Raw genomic sequence first — 15,180 nt, forward strand, 5'->3', positions numbered from 1 at the left:
AAGCATTACAACAACAACGTACCCAATATAATCGCACATATAGGTTATAAACCATTCTAGGGAAAAAATTCTCAAGAGACAATATCGCGTTATTTCAAGTAAATTTGAATAAATGTCCAGGAGATATACTTATGAACCAATGAAAGAATTCACTCGATTAAAGCACGCAGTATTAGACAAAGAAGACAACAAAATTAAGAAAAATAGAATGCAAAGAATCTCGATATAATAAAAACAGTTGATTGATGAAGATATTGAGGATCTTAAATAAATCCCAAATAAATATATAATACAAATTATTAAAATAAAAAAATATTGAACACACAATAAGCAAAAGCCGATCATTTTGGGAAGCATACAACAATTTTTGGCAGAGGAAATGGAGCTGCAAAACTAAAAGACAAAAAGGAATTTAAAATCATGGGAAATGGCGGAAAATGATTGAATAGTTAATATTAGTAGTAGGTTGGTGGAGGAGATGCTGATGGGGGTGGAGGTGAAGCATAGGTGGCGGATTGCTCATACTTCTCAGGTGGTGGAGGTGATGCATATGTGGGAGTTTGCTTGTAATAGTTCGCTGGTGGTGGAGGTGAATAATAAGATGGTGATTTTTCATAGGTTGCTGGTGGAGGTGGTGAAAAGTAAGTAAGCAATTGCTCGTAGTATTTTGTTGGAGGTGGAGGAGATTTATAGGAAGGCGTAGATTCTTTATAGTATGGTGGAGGTGGAGATTTGTAAGAAGATGGTGATTGCTCATAGTATTTTGGTGGGGGTGGAGGTGACTTGTAATAAGATGACTGCTCATAGTATTTTGGAGGAGGTGGAGGTGACTTGTAGTACGAAGGTGATTTCTCATAATAAGCTGGTGGTGGTGGAGACTTATAGTAAACAGGGGACTTGTAATATTTTATTGGTGAAGGTGACTTATAGTATTTAGAGGGAGCATGCGATTTGTAATATTTTGTTGGGGATGGTGACTTGTAATATTTTGCAGGCGATGACGATTTGTAATATTTTACAGGCGATGGCGACTTGTAATATTTTGCGGGGGCTGGCGACTTGTAGTATTTTGCCGGAACAGGCGACTTGTAGTACTTTGCGGGAGCTGGAGATTTGTAGTATTTTGCGGGAGCTGGCGACTTATAGTATTTTGTGGGAACAGGCGACTTGTAATATTTTGCGGGAGCTGGAGATTTGTAGTATTTTGTGGGAGCCGGCGACTTGTAGTATTTTGTAGGAGCCGGTGACTTGTAGTATTTTGTGGGAATCGGTGACTTGTAGTATTTTGCGAGGGTTGGAAATTTGTAGTATTTTGCGGGAGCCGGTGATTTGTAGTAGTTCTTTGAAGGAGCATGCGACTTATAGTAAGGAGTAAGTACTGGGTACTTGGGTAGAGATGGAGATTTGTAATGCTTCTTAGAGTTGTAAGAAGGTAAAGGAGAAGCATAACCATAAGAGTAATCAGCAACAACGGTGCTAGCTGCTAAGCAAATTGCCAAAGCAACTGCAATGAGAGACCATTGCCCCAGCTTTCCTGAGCTTTTCATTTTGGTTTTGCAACCAAATATAATTGGAGAAGGAAAGAAAAAGAACTAAAACTTGAGTTGCATAAAACAGTAGGGAACTCTGGCTTTTTATAGCAATGCGACATCTTTATTTTTGCCTCAATACAATGCCTTCATGGTTACCCACTAAGATAATAGCAAATTCCAAATAAAAACTTGGTCAGTACTAAGACTTGTCTTGCAGAATTGAGTAGGGACCTGTGATTATTATTTAGCAATGTGATTTAGGGTCGTAGGTTGACAGTTATTAGTGTGTTCCTCCTAGGCCTACAAGTAGTATTAAGATTATTTTTGTATTATTTTAGTCATGGTTCTTTATTATTACATGTTGTGTTTGTTGTTGTTGTTGTTGCTGTGTCATTCACGCCCGTCACCATAATGCATTGTTGTCACCTTTGTTTACTACTTGGCTGCTTTATCTTATTTCTATTGTTCCTTGAGCCGAGGGTCTATCGGAAACAGCCTTTCTATTTTTATAAGGTAGGGGAAAGGTCTGCGTATACACTATTCTTCCCAAACTCCATTTATGGGATTATATTGGGTTTGTTGTTGTTGTTGTAATGTGATATCCTTCTTGACATCAATGCAATGCCATCGTGGTCATCCACTAAGATAATAGCAAATTCCAAATAAAAACTAGGTCACCACTTAGTGGTTCTGGTGATGAAATAATAATTATTAACACTGAGAAAAATAAATTTTAGTAATTTTATAAATGCCAGGATACTGCTTGAGTTATGGTATCCTACTATCAAACTAAAATGGTGACTTTTTCTCAAAGAATAAACAGAAAAAAGGGGCAGTTCTTTTGTTCTTCTATCAACAACATAACATTAAGGGGTCATTTGTTAGAATGTATTACGAAAAACTATTCATGTATTAGCTTTGATATTATTAATTCTTTATTTTTTTCAACCTATGTATAACTAATACTTATATTAATTATTCACCCTATTCAGTATTTCTTATACATAGCAAACTATGACATTAGTAGTACCATGAGTTTTAATACATGGATAAGTAAGTACAAAGATAGAACTACCCTTTCAAAAGATTTAACACACAAACCAAACAGTTGATAAGAAATAATCCTAACATAACTAATCTCAACATTACTAATACATCCTATTCAATACTATTCTTATATGCCCTACCAAACGACCCCTAAATATTGAACATGGAGTTCAAGGAAAACATTGAATACACACACAAGAGACACCATATACATCTGGATTTGAGAGTCCCTTATCCCAAACCTAAAACAAATAAGGCCATTGGGCTCAAGGAAAAATTGAAAAATTAGCTTTAAGAAGTCTCATTTAGGGGTATTATCACTTTTATCATGCGCCAGAAACTATTTATATCTGGTAACTGAAAAAGTGTATAAAACGTGTATAAGTTTTGTATATAACATACATAATATTTACATATACAAATTTTATACATTTTTTTGGACTACAACAGCTATACAATGTCATTCATATATGTATTATATACAAGCGTTAAGTTTGAATATCGACTACAAGTCCACAGCAGCTCTATAATGTCTGTTAACTAGTAAAGCTAGGGAGAATTTCAAACTAAGCAGGGGGCTAACCAGAACATGTTACGAAACCATTCTGTTAAATGAGCTAAGCAAATCTTGCTTGTGTTGTTCATTGGTGAAAGAATTATCAATCATGCAAAAACGTAGAACCAATAATACTTTATATTACGGAAAAGGATTCTGACATGTCCTTTTACTATGATAATTTGTTTAAAGTTGGCCCCCGTTATATGATCGGACCATAAAACTCCCTGTTGTCTTACTATCCGCACACATTTATCCTTAAGTGGACCGGAAGGGAGGGGGGGCACTTGGCACTCATCCATGCCTCTTTTACTATGATAATTTGTTTAAAGTTGACCCCCGTTATATGATCGGACCATAAAACTCCCTGTTGTCTTACTATCCGCACACATTTATCCTTAAGTGGACTGGAAGGGAGGGGGGGCACTTGGCACTCATCCATGCCTTTTTTACATCCGGCATCATTTTAATCGACCGATACCAGATGTAAAAAAGGCACGGATGAGTGTGACTGATTGGCCCTACCAATTGAATGATTTATAACCCTAGTAGTTATGACTTTACAAAGATTTCATTACATTGCGAAAGCTTGTAGCGTTGATCCAACACAATTCCCAATGACCTTATCCCCAAAAGAACATCCAAAAAATGACAAACTTACAAGAAATTTTCATCAAAAAGAACAAAGTTAAAGCATCGCTAAAAGTTCAAAAGCAAGAAGCTGAAGTAATATCATGTCCTCTGTGACCAAATGTGATAAGTTGTTCTAGCCAGAAGGAGCAGCTAAAAAAAAAAGGACAGACTGGTGCATAAGGCTCCCGCATTCACCCGGTGCACAAGTCCACTTCTATTAATAATAATAAATAAATAAAAAGGTAACCCGGTGCACAAGGCATCCCGCGTTCACGCAATGCACAAGTTCACTTCTATTAATAATATAGTGCAAAAACCAAAACAGAAGATCTTCACAATTCCATCAGATGTCCTACAATTATACACTCAAAAACTAAGAAAACCTCAATCCAACAAGCCTCCAACAATAACTTAGTTCTCACCTTGGTTGCTCATGTTACACACCAGAGAAGCTCCTTCGATGAAAAATACAATCAAAGTAAGCTTTCCCATAAATCAAATCATTTAGAAGGAAAATCAAACGACAGTCTAGCTAAATATCTATGTCAACCCACAGAAAGCAAACACATCGCTTTGTACAGTAATATTCCAGTAAAGGGAAAGCTTGCTATCACAAAATCACGATCCCTTGGCCAATTTTTGTGCACTCATGAGGCTTTTAGTCAACCATATTGCCGTCTCTCTAGATGAAATTGTATCGTCGCCAAATGGTTTCAACACACCAGCGAGCTCATCAATTTTTTCTTGCTTAAGTAGTCGTGCACAAACCTCTAAAAGGGATTCCAGAGCTTCAGCTCTTTGTTGAGTCGGAGTTTCCCAGTTATTTTTGTGCTCAGCTAATGCAGCTAGTGCCTTAAGCAGTGAAACCCTATCATCTAGTGCTTGAAGAGCATCTTTATCAGTCTGTTTAGCATCTTCAACCATATTTCCTTTCTTTTCTATGTCATCTTTAAGTGGGGTTGAACCATTTCTTTCAGAAGCATTGCAGTCAACATCAACTTCTTTGAACTCGCCAACGTTTTCAGTTTCAGATGCATGACACCTTAGTTCAGCATCAGTATCAGATTTTGCAGGTTGCGTAGTCGATGAAGTGCTCTCTTCGTCAAAGGACCGTGTTTTCTCAGTGGAGCTTCCACTAGACGAAATCATTCTGCTAGGCTTTTCGGAGATGCAATCTAGTTCATTCAAGTCAGCTTCTCCACTGCCACTTGGAGTGCTCAACACCTCAAGGTCTTTTGTTTTGTCACTCTCCCCGTCACCTTCTTCAAATTGTTGAGCATGCTCAACAGAAACTTGCTCAGTGTTTGCCATGAATCTTGAAGATTCTGGCATATTTGTACTTCCTTCTTGCAATAGAGAGTCGGATTGACCGTCTCCGTTGTAAATAGCTGCCTCACTAGTGTCCCAACATTTAGAATCCGCACCATTTACAAAGATCTTTGTTGAGTAGCTAGTGGGATCAACTCTCTTAGTCTCGAGTTTGCTTTTAAAAGTGTCATAGTTGTCTGATAAATTTCGTGGCCGAATGTTGTCACTTTCATCAAAGTAAATAACGGGGACCTTCTCTTTTAGCCTTAGAGATTTGTCACTTTCATCAAAGTTAAAAACAGGAACCTTCTCTTTTAGCCTTAGAGGTCTGTCTCTTATGAATCTAGGACTGCCAGATTTTCCAGGTGATTGCTTTGTTTTTTCCTTTGGGCTGTTTGGGGACTTCACTGGAAGAAAAGCAGATGAAGGGTTGCGGCAGCGAAGGAGGTATTGTTGCAAATGTTGATGCCTTAATAACTCTGCAGTCTAAAAGTGAACATAAAAAGAAAAAAAATCAGAAAGAATGACGATTTCAGATTGAATTACATTTGAATATATGCAGCTAGCACTCACTGTTGGTCTGTGTTCAGGGCTTTTCCTTAGCATGCTTTTAATAATCTGTTTCCTGTAAGGATTAATCCATTTTGTCAGTTTGATGATTAGCTGTATTTTTGTGGCTAGAATAACAATCATAAGTGCTAGTAGTAGGAAATAGGAACCACTTCTTAACAATGGTTGGAAGCTACTCACAAGTTGGAGGAGTATATAATTGGAAGTGGCGATAAAGTACCCCTGTTTATTTTATTGATAAGTCCAGTCATGTCCTGCCGAATAAAAAAAATTCAATATACCGCACAAATATATTAAGGTAATGAATGTATTATGATGTCCACAGGTAGCTAAGGTCAACTTACTGGAGCTCTAAATGGTGCTTGGTGTGCGGCAATCTCAAACATGCAGCATCCTACAATCACATCAAATTATTATTCCAGTATTAAGGAAATAATAAAAAAGGAAATACATTGCTTCGTCTCTTACCAAGAGACCATATGTCAGATTTGTATCCATATGGTATATCAGCAAGGAGCTCAGGGCACATGTAGTTTGGAGTACCGACAACCTGTTTGGATGGAACAGGTCACTAATAGAAGTTGTTGGCAAGGTAAGAAGTAGTTGCATGTTCCTCAAACACATGAAGACGGGGTTGTTTGTAATTGACAACTGCCTTAATATAAAATTCACTACAAGATGGCATACTATAATGTACCTAAAAAGAACAGCTGGTTTTCCCAAACTTTTGGGGGGGGGGGGTGATGGGGTACCCTCTATCTAGTAACTACTTAAGCATATTGAGTCATTGTGTAGGTGATCATAGTTTGTCATTAATAAGCAGGAGCTGATTTTTCCACTATAGCTGTATGAATATAAAGAGAACTCATACCGAGGAAGCAAGACCGCCTTCTCCATCTAAAAGTTTTGCTAATCCAAAATCACCTGCGTAAATAAAGTGAAAACAAGTTTGATCATAGATAACAGAGAAGCAAGGAGCTAATTAAACACTTGGCCGTCATTCTTACCTAGCCGGATGTCATTGTCCTTTGTGAGAAAAATGTTAGACAACTGAAACCGAAGTAGTTCATGTTAAAACATGTCATACGAGGAAAACTCATAAACAGATCAGGGCCTGTTTATACCTTCACGTCTCTGTGTAGAACACGGTTGGAATGCAGATAATCCACTGCCAGTAATAGCTGAGTCAGCCATTTGCAGAGTTTCTGTGGAGGAAAGAGATGGTGAGCACATAACTTTAAGTGAAACAAGCTAGTACAGAGAAGCCATTATGATGGAAGTTGTATCTAAACTACCTCTTCTGGGAAGAGTGTGCCTCTTGACTTCCTGATGATCTTTGCCCTGATCACCCAAAAAAAGTCAGTGTCCTCGTATTAGACCATAAAACATTCCTATGGTCATATCATTGCTTTCGATCTTTTTATATAGGAAGAGGTGTCAAAAGATTCTTCATATACTTGCATCAAAGGCTAGTTCACCTCAACAAATATGTTTCAACCATCAAAAGAGGCGTCTAAGTGCAAATAAGGAAATCATCTAAAAATGCTAGCAAGGTTAGGATAACACTCACATATCTCCACTTTCACAATAGTTGGTAACGATGCATATAGAGTTCCCCTGAAAGAAAAAACAAAGTCAAGCCTTTCCTAAGGCAACTCGATGTGGACATTTTCTCAAATGAAGGATAGTTATTGTAGTTTCAAATCCTGTGCTAGAACTGAATAACATAATATACCTTGTCGACCCAAGCATCCTTGTACTCCACGATATATGGATGGCTTAGCTTAGCTATCAGATTCATCTGCCATAGAACGAAACATACAAACATATCATCAGATAACATAATATTATACAAACATATCTACTCAACATTGTTAAACTCGTCCACTTTTAAGTGGCCTAATTTGATGAGAACACTAAATAAATAAGATGAGCTGAATGTGTGCAGGTTCAAAGGTAAGTTTTTTTTTTCTTTTTTTTGATCGGTAAAGGTAAGAATAAAGTTAACTCTTCAATTACTTAACTTTTCTTGACTGCGATGACTATTTGCCTTCTAAAAGTCAAAAGGCATTGTCCGAACAATATCTATTTTTTACCATAAACTCAACAGTATCGAAACTCGAAAGCTGCAGCAAAAGGTTTGCTTATAAAGGTCAACCCAACTTTGACAGGATAATGGCCACATAATTAGAACAACAGGGAGTATTTCTTTGAGAAACCATCTGGCTTATAAAGTTCTTCACAAGAACATTTTAGGAGTAGGCACCAAATAATATGAAGTATGAAAATGCGCTCCATGTCCTAAAAGAAAGCGATTTTAGCATTTACTATGATCCAGTGATCCACAAGTAGCAAAATTTACATATAAATTTCCAACCTAAGAATTTCCTTCAACTAAGGTCTGAAGTTGCTAACCTTTGCTATGAGATTTTGGTTTGGATGGTCACACTCACAATAGTTTTCTACTTTTCTTCTCTACCAAAAAATATGGAAAATCTATGCTTCAAATATCGCTGAAGATCTTCTCCAATCTTCTTAACCATATGGTCTAACTGATCATGATTCAATTACTAAGGAAGACTGCTCAAATAAGAAAGGGTTTGAAGAGCAAGACTGCCCCTTCAAATGTACAAGAGTAACATAGTGAAATGACACCAAAATTAACATAAAGGGTATGAGAATGATGGCCAATGCCTTAGCATTTGTTCAAAATTCCGTAATTACGTCTTGGTTAAGCTATAGAATATGTGCTCTTATTTTTGTACACCAAAATTAACAAAGTTCAACTATTGAAGAAATTTTTTCCTTCTATTATATACCTAACTTGTCTCACTGACATCCATGACTGAAGACCAATTCAAAATGGAAGATTAAGGAAATGCTTAACTTAAATATTTGGAAAATTTATCTCATAATAGAAAGCAAATGCAGCCTTTGGAAAAAAAATTAGGTTGAACCAAAGGATTGTAAGGCAAGGACATTGATGGCCAATGAGGAAAGACATGTGCACAAGAATCTAAGACAACAGATCTATAGTCCTCGATTAGACCCCAAGCGCGAGCGCGGACTGTTTCGTGCACCGGGCTGCCCTTTTTTTAATTAGACCCCCAAGATATTGGAAATGAAACAAAAACCATCGATGATATAATACCACTTCTGTTAGGTCTAATGATGGATCACTTTTATATAGTATAGCTCTCCAGTATAATATTACTGCTGTTAGTTTTTATAGTCAGTATAAAAACTAAAAGAATCATTAAAATAGGCAATCTAGCCTCAGAATGAACTAAAAACATGGTTGGCTAGCATTTGATTATAAAAGCCATACAAAAGAAAACAAATATAAAAAAGCATTTAAAATGACCTCTTGATGTGCAGTACGCTTGAACCTCTCTGACTGCTTTGCTAAAGGTATCTTCTTCAGAACATATCTAAAAGGACAAAAACGATAGCGATATCAATAGTCCATTCAAAAATAGTCTTCAGCAATTATTACCAGTGTCAATAACTTGAATGTTCTACACAAGGGGTTCAGTACCACATAAGATATGTAGCTCAATCGGAATACGGGTAATTTACAGTTGTATCATTATGTTTCCATAATTAAAGCCAACTACACAGTCCATAAAAGCCAACATAAATTCTCACTTTAAAACTGCAAATGTAGCTAAATATTAATTGTTGGTTTCTGTCTCTGAGTACCTTGTTGCCAGTACAAATAACTTCGTTTTGAATTTCTTTATTTTCTGTTACATTATGAACACTGAAAGACTAGAATATTAAAAGAAGATAAGATCGATAACAGCACATAACAAGTTTCCTCTACATGCTTTAAGTAGATAGAAACACTCCATCAAGACAATTTTCTTTTTGTATTCTTGAAGACCGAGAAATCGGGGCCAACCCTAAGGACGAACTGCAGCCTTCGATACTCGAGGGATAATGGGCTCACCCATCAACCCTTTTCCTACTATTAAACACCAAGATTAGTTCGCATGGCACAGGGCTGGAACCTGTGACCTAAGTCACAAGTCCCTTAACCTTTGCCACTTGAATTAAGCCCCGGGGGGGCCACTCCATCAAGACAATTTTTTATCAAGAAAGAAGCATATTACAATTAGTTCTAGAAATTGATAGTAAAAAGTGCATTATTACCATAACCAAGTTTTACAAGGGGTTCTACTAAATTTCTAAACCATGGACCTACATATGTCATGTGAAGCAAATACCAACATAAAAATAGTAACTAAGTATATAAATTCTAAGAAATGCTTGTTTGCTAACACCTAAAAAAGCAAAAATCTATGAAATTAAAAACCATATACCTCCCAGAAATATACAAAGAATTAGGAAGCATTAGTACCAATAAACCAGAAATATACAAAGAATTATTTGCTTACTTCTTCTGCTCAGTTATATGAAGAACAAGAAATGCAGCACCAAAAGCTCCTCTTCCAATTTGCTCTATCACTTCATAATCATCTATCTTTGACTTGCTACCATTTTGTGTCTCCATTCTAACTTCAAACTCAAAAGGGTCAACGAAAATACAAACAAAGATTCAATCTTTGGTAATTAAACTGGTTCTTGAACTCACCCAACTCAAACCTGAGACAAAATATTTGAGGGTCAACACTAGAAATTTCTCTTCAAAGATGCAAGTAAAAGCAAAAAGCAAATCTTTGGTCTTGCACCCTTAAGCAGAAATTAAGGAAAGTTGGGTTTCTTAGAAATAATGAAAGGCTGTTTAGGAATGGAATTTGCATAAAAGCTACACACAAGGCTATAATGATGTCAAGCTGCAACAACTATGTGTACGTGTGTGTGAGAGAGAGAAAGACAAGAAAGAGGGCCCAGAGTGCAGAAGGAGGAAGGAGGGTTGGTTGGGCCTTAAGATTTTAGGAAGACAACAAATTTCAACAATATTGGAGGAAAAGTCAATTAACATATTACTATTACTATTGGTTTACCACTTCTTCTTCTCTCTCTCTTTTTTTTTTTTAATCAAAATCCCCCTCCTTCCTATATTTGTTTTTTACACTACACTCTTTTCTTTTTCTCAATATCACAAAATATTTAATATCAATTTATTTAAATATTTTTACTACTTTAACTACTATATCATTCAAATTTAAATTTGATATGATGCTTTTTCTTAACTAGATTTTTTAATATTATATTATTTTAATATTAATTTCGTAAACTTCATACTCATTCAAACATTGTTGCATAAATGGAATACGAGAAAAATAAATGACGGGAAAAATTATATCCAAGTTGATCAATTTTAAACATAAGTTAGATATGAAATGATTTATTTATGAAAATTTTAATATCTAAAAATTATACAAAAATATTATTATGAGTTGTTATCTTTTAACAAAAAGAAAATTTGTCGGACAAAATAATTATTTATTCCGAAAGGAAGTTTAGTACTCCCTCCGTTCACTTTTACTTGACACGTTTTGACTTTTCACGCCCTTAAGAAATAATAAATGAAGTGCATAATTTACTATGATACACATCTTAATTGATACATATTTTATTGGATTTGAGAAAATAATTTGAAATGAGTAATAAATACTGTGGATATAACAGGAGAAAACATTTGTCTTCTCTTGATATGTGTAAAGTGACAAGTAAAAATAAAAATTTATTTTTAATATACATACAAAGTAAAAGTGAACGGAGGGAGTACTATACAATACTTTTGAATTTAATTATTTACTAGTCTCATTTCGACAATAATTGAAGAAAACCTGTTTGTAATATCAGCAACCATATATGTTAGTACTCAACCTCTTTAAATATGAATTTGATGAAGTAAGAGAAGAAATATATACTCCATCCATTCACTTTTATTTGTATATTATGTACTTTGTACACGCCTTAGGAAATAACAAATGAAATACATAATTTATCATAATACCCATATTAATTGATGCATATTTTTAATGAATTTGAGAAAATAATTTGAAGTAAGTAATTAATATTGTAGGTATGACAGGAAAAAAATAAAATTGTCTTTTCTTGATAAGCGAAAAGTGATAAATAAAAGTAAAAATTTATTTTTAAAATATTGGACAAATAAAAGTGAAGGGAGGAAGTAATAAAAGAGGTGTCAGGAAAGTAAAAAGAAGCGCACATATGAACGATGAATTTTCCTAATGGCAAAGCAGGAAGATTAGTCTAATAAATTCCTTAGTCTTTCTTATAAATTCCTTTGTCTCAACATTAATAGTCAGTGTTTTGACTAATAACTAGGAAAAGAATTTAGCCTCGTTACACATGAGTGGTCTAATCGCACCATGTTGGTTTCATCATATCATGATAATGTAAAATAAAATAAAGTAAAAAAAAAAATCTAGATACACGACTCTATGTGTGCGTGTGAGAGAGAGACATTGTCCTAAAGCAACATTAGACTAGTAAATTACTACATAATAATGGAGAATACGAAAAGGTACATGTGTCTATTATAATGCAAAAAGGAAGAGGAAGTTTTGAGTGATAGGTATGGAAGAGCCAACCAAAAGAAGTGAGGGACCAAAGACCTTTGCTTGCAATTCCAGAATCAATAAAAGGGTGTGGGAATTGACCATTTCACACACAAGGGAGAAAATTAAACACCTTCTAATTGGGGCACAGCCATGATGTCACTATCCTCAACTACATATTTTTCTAAATTATTTTAATGTCCAAATACACACGCAAGTATATATATATTTAACAAATAGTATAGTAACTTAGAGTCGAATATTGAACCCGCAAAGATATATCTTTAACTACTCACTAATTCAATTGATTTTTTTAATCTAATTGAGTTCACCAAATTGGGAATTTTGTTATTAATCTGCTATTGCAAAAATTAAACAAGTAATAAAACTACCACAGTGAAAGATTATTGTTATGAGCTGAATTTAGTAGAGGTAAATATTTCAGGGTTATGGCCGTTTCACCATTCCCATTGAGTTCTGCTTATTCCTCCTTTATCCCAATTACCGAGGGTTGTTAATTAATCGAACTAAAATTACTCGTAGTATTCCCTCAAATTACTACTCGCATACTCAGAATAAATTAACGCATATATTCTTATGAAATTAATCGTTTAAAAATGCAATGAGATCACGACATGTAATTAAGCGACGTGACTAGGTATATTCATGTTCTAACCACAAATCCGCACTCTAATCCTATGGCAGAGATCACGCTCTCTTTAATTCTTCTCTAATTTAAGAACGGGTTTTTCATGCATAACCTAGATAGTAAATAGAATTTAATTATTGTCCATACTATCAAGTAATTATGCATAAAATTTAAAAAATAATCATATGATGGTAAGTCATATTAAAAGAGAAAATTTTGCTATATGTTAATATTCATGGCTAACCACAATCCCAAAAATAAAAACGTTAGCCACGCATAGCTGTCATCTCAAAACAATTATAGAAATTCATAACTAATAAAGAGAATGAAGAAATAGAAACTCGTCACCGAATCCCATTTGTATTCGCTCCTCATGTGTTCTTTGCCTCCAAATGTATACAAACACGTACGATAGCACAAATACTCAAGTACTCCCATTCTTACCTATCAGTTATAAAAAGAAAAAAAAATATTTTTTGAATTTTTCTTCAGATTTTAGTCCCTTAAAAAATTGTCTTGAAAGTTCATCATCGGAAAAAGTCTAAAATTTTGAAAAATCTAGCTAAAAAGTACCCTAAAAAAGAAAAATGACATCATTGGGAAAGAATTGTGTTTTAAAGAAAATTCGGGACGAAACCAGTATAAAAAATATACTAAATATAGTACTAGTATATGGTTTTTTTTCTTTATCTTTTCTAGGTTTATAAACAATTATTTAGCACTAGTACATAGTAACGTGTTTTTTTGGAGTTCTCGCACAATATCTTTGGCATATGGTCCTAATATGGACAGTACTCCCTTCTCAAATACTCTGACATTGCATGCTGATTGGCATGATAGTTCATCGCCTGAGTTGAGATATCTGCTCCTATCCCTCGTAGCCAAATAATGTCACCTTAGTCTGGATCTGTCACACCTCCTTTTTGCGCGCCCGACCCCGAAGGGTTAAATGCGAGAGAGAGTTTTTCCAATTTAAGTGATAATATTCGAAATGAGATTATTTATTTAATTCAGAGTCGCCACTTGGGAAAGGTTTGGCTTTTGGTGTCCCAAGTCACCGGTTTATCTTGAATCCCAAATCGAGGAATTTTTAGACTTTTCCAAATGAAGTCTGCGAACCAGAAATTCTAAGTAAGGAATTCTGTTGACCCGAGGGAAGGTGTTAGGCACCCTCGAATCCCGTGGTTCTAGCACGGTCGCTTAAATTGTTATAATGGCTAAATATCTGATTCAAGTACATGTTATGACTATATGTGCTTTTATTAAGTTTAAAACCGCTTTTATCATTATCATTTATTTTTATAGAATTGCAACGTCGTGAAAATGCATCTCGAACCACGTCACAATCAATGCACCCGTAGTTGTTAACACATTTCGACTTCGTTGAGATTTGAATTTGGGTCACATCAATGTGCACCCGAATTTAAGAATATAATTTACTTAAACCGTGCCTGAAGAGTCTAGCGCGTTATTATTTAGTGGAGGACCGTGAGATTCGCTAAACGGCCTAGCCTGAATTCTAAAATATTTATTATGGTTATTTATCGAGGGCCCCGCAATTTGCATTTTTTATTTGGCGAGGCTCGTCTCTTTATTTTAGAAAGGTATCCTACAGTGACGACATTTCTGCTATGTGTGTCTCTAAAAGAAAGATGATACCGAACTTACTTATTTGAACAAATACAGACTGAATCTTTATTATGTTTGCCGAACCTAAGTTTGTTTGATTACCCGATTGAATATTTATGAGGTGAGAGTCACCTCATGCTTTGTCTTCATCGAATGAACGCGCTTATTAATTTGCTAAGTGAGATTGCAAGCAAACTAACAACATATACTGAGTTAACGACCTCCAAGTTCTGTTTTTTAACTCTAACCTATTTGAAATTGATAAACGAAATTGGCTGTTTTATTAGGAAAATTACGACTAATTGACCTCAAAACGACTACTAACTTCCCTCAACATTCATCACATTATTTCGAAACAAGGAATCTATACCGAGACCCGACATCGAACTTATATTGGAGCACATAATCTGACAGGAAAGCTGGCCTTCATAGCCAAACTCTTAATGCGACCGCATGAGAGTTTGTTTGGGATACATTTATCCCGGACCTAGTACCACAGATTTGTCAATTCAGTGGTCTAGGCAAAATACATACAAGTGCTTACCATGACTCTATGTTATAGAGTCATAACTAAACCAAACAAGTGTTATACTGAACTGAATGTATACTAAATCAAACATGCTGTCTATGTCATACTGTCATTACTGTTGAGCCATGCTATCTAACAGTTCATCTTAAACAGAATGTATGCTAGTTTATACAGAATATTTGCAGTTTGCAGTAAAAATACAGGCCCAACTAACATTCGAACTATCTTTT

General features: G+C 35.1%; 2 protein-coding genes across 4 annotated transcripts; both read right to left on the reverse strand.

The window, feature by feature from the left end:
* Nucleotides 1-329: 329 nt before the first annotated feature.
* Nucleotides 330-1,547, reverse strand: LOC138886846 (extensin-1-like). Its single transcript, XM_070168543.1, has one exon. It carries the CDS (start codon nucleotides 1,545-1,547, stop codon nucleotides 456-458), a length of 1,092 nt encoding a protein of 363 aa, XP_070024644.1. The 3' UTR covers nucleotides 330-455.
* A 2,490-nt stretch (nucleotides 1,548-4,037) lies between these two features.
* LOC104239687 (serine/threonine-protein kinase Nek6-like) lies at nucleotides 4,038-10,423 on the reverse strand. 3 transcript variants are annotated; one of them, XM_070170687.1, is made up of 14 exons: nucleotides 10,244-10,333; nucleotides 10,047-10,167; nucleotides 9,011-9,077; nucleotides 7,382-7,447; nucleotides 7,217-7,263; nucleotides 6,942-6,987; nucleotides 6,771-6,851; nucleotides 6,654-6,696; nucleotides 6,518-6,570; nucleotides 6,115-6,196; nucleotides 5,991-6,040; nucleotides 5,827-5,900; nucleotides 5,650-5,701; nucleotides 4,038-5,562 (listed from the first exon to the last, which is right to left on the reverse strand). In XM_070170687.1, exons 2-14 carry the CDS (start codon nucleotides 10,160-10,162, stop codon nucleotides 4,387-4,389), a joined length of 1,953 nt encoding a protein of 650 aa, XP_070026788.1. In that variant the 5' UTR covers nucleotides 10,163-10,167; nucleotides 10,244-10,333; the 3' UTR covers nucleotides 4,038-4,386. The 3 variants fall into 3 exon arrangements, with proteins under 3 accessions (XP_070026788.1, XP_070026789.1, XP_070026787.1); XM_070170688.1 differs by having other exon boundaries at nucleotides 10,047-10,163; nucleotides 10,244-10,332; XM_070170686.1 differs by having other exon boundaries at nucleotides 10,047-10,423.
* Nucleotides 10,424-15,180: the final 4,757 nt, after the last annotated feature.

This window comes from Nicotiana sylvestris, chromosome 3 (assembly GCF_000393655.2).
Source record: "Nicotiana sylvestris chromosome 3, ASM39365v2, whole genome shotgun sequence".
NCBI lineage: Eukaryota > Viridiplantae > Streptophyta > Magnoliopsida > Solanales > Solanaceae > Nicotiana > Nicotiana sylvestris.